This window comes from Corvus brachyrhynchos, unplaced genomic scaffold, assembly GCF_000691975.1.
Source record: "Corvus brachyrhynchos isolate BGI_N302 unplaced genomic scaffold, ASM69197v1 scaffold222, whole genome shotgun sequence".
Classification (NCBI taxonomy): Eukaryota; Metazoa; Chordata; class Aves; order Passeriformes; family Corvidae; genus Corvus; species Corvus brachyrhynchos.
This window is the reverse complement of record NW_008236770.1, coordinates 130922-132627: the sequence shown is the minus strand read 5'-3', so window position 1 is coordinate 132627 and position 1706 is coordinate 130922. Positions and strand designations below refer to the sequence as shown.

Sequence of the window (1706 nt, the reverse complement as noted above, 5' to 3'; positions counted from 1 at the left end):
CTCGAAAGCTCCGGCGAATTCCAGCAAGGCCGTAATTCCATGATTTACTTGGAGAATCCGCTTGGGGTTGAGTTTTAGGGATGGAAAAATCCTTTTCCCAACCCAAATCCTAGAAAACAGCGGGAATGAGGGGGGATGGAGGGGATTCAGGGCATGGGATCATCCCAGGGGGCTGCTCCCATTCTTCCTCATCCCTCGGGAGCAGCGAGATCGGGGTTGGGAAAGGGATTGGGAGGGTCAGGCCAAACATCCCGGATTTTTCCCATCTCAGGATTCCTGGAGGGAATCATTTGGATCGCTGGGTCCTGGAGCAACCCCACTTCCAAAGGGGCCGGCCAGGGAATGGGAGAGGGGTTGGGATATCCCAAAATCCAGCAGGGTCTTCCATAAATTCTCCACCGGCATATTCCCGCTCCTTGACCCCAACCCAGCCCTATCCAGGGGCGATCCCTGCGGAATTCCCTGGAAAAGTAGCATCCCTCAGATTTCCAGGAAGGGAAAAGAGCAGGATTTGGGGAACCAAAGGTCGGGAAGGCCTGGAATTTTTTCCATGTGGGGCCATCCCGGGAGCCCTGGCAGGGCCCCCCCCCACCTCCCCCCCTTTTCCCATTCCCAGCCTCCTCCGATTTCCATGGAAACTGCGGATACAAATTCCATGGCAACCCCATGGCAACGGCACCGGCGATGCCGCCGTTCCCACATCCCGGAGGCGGGAGAGGCCCGGGAATGCTGCGCCTGGAGAGCTCTTTTCCCTGCGCCTCATGGAATCCATGGAATTCCCAGGAATCCTGGAGCTCGGTGTGGAGGAGAAAGGATCGTCCTGGAGCCTGAGGAGGCTGGAAAAGCTCATCCCAGGGATGGGCAGCGGGATCCCCGTCCTGGGACCTTCCAAGGTCCAGCCACAGCTTCTCTGGGAATTCCAGCGCAGCCGGGAATCCCTTCCCAAGATCCCAGCCCGAGCTCCCCTTTCCCAGGGAAATCCCTCCATTCCCAGCTCTCCCAGCCTGCCATTGGATCCAGCCCCATCCCGACTCCTCTGCGGGAAGGAATTCCGGCCTCCAGGCCCTTCCCTGGGAATCTCGGCACTCCAGGAAGGCTCTCCCTTCCCTTTCCCATCCCCGACTTCCAAAAAACCCCCTGGCCATGGATTCGGAGCCTCCTGCATCCCACAATCCCGTTGCTGGGATCCACGCAGCTTCAATCCCATCCCATTCCATGGGCAGGGACACTTCCCACGATCCCAGGCTGCTCCAGCCTTTCCTTGGACACTTCCAGGGATCCAGGGGCAGCCACAGCTTCGCTGGGAATTCCATCCCAGTGTTTTCCCTCACTCCAACCCCATCTCCAGCTCCCAATAGCTGGATCCCAGCGCGAAGAAGCAGGAGGAGCTCTCCCGGCCCCGTTTTTCCCGGTGCTTCCCACGGAATCGCGCTGGGATCGGGAAAAGGGGGGGGAGGGGCCATGATGCTCCCGGCGTTGCCAAGCAACGGGAAGAGGGACTGCGCATGCGCAGCAGCGCCCCCGACGATGAGTGGGCGTTGCCAGGCAACGGGAGGACGCCGCTATCTCAGCGCATGCGCAGTGGGCGACGCGCGTCGGCCGTTGCCGGGGCAACGGGAGGTGCGCATGCGCAGTAAGGGGCGCGCACCTGCGCTCAGGTGTCCCCATGGAGAACGGGGCGGGCCCGGGCCCGAACCCGGAGCCTG

The 1706-nt window shown here is 61.2% G+C and overlaps 1 protein-coding gene across 1 annotated transcript in view; it reads left to right on the top strand.

Moving 5' to 3' along the window:
- The first annotated feature begins 1505 nt into the window (after positions 1-1505).
- The window catches only part of DRC1 (dynein regulatory complex subunit 1), a 13631-nt gene continuing 13430 nt past the window's right edge, over positions 1506-1706 (top strand). Inside the window, exon 1 of the mRNA XM_017727803.1 lies at positions 1506-1610. Coding sequence (XP_017583292.1) covers positions 1506-1610 — 105 coding nt within the window. The remainder of the gene's footprint in view (positions 1611-1706) is intronic.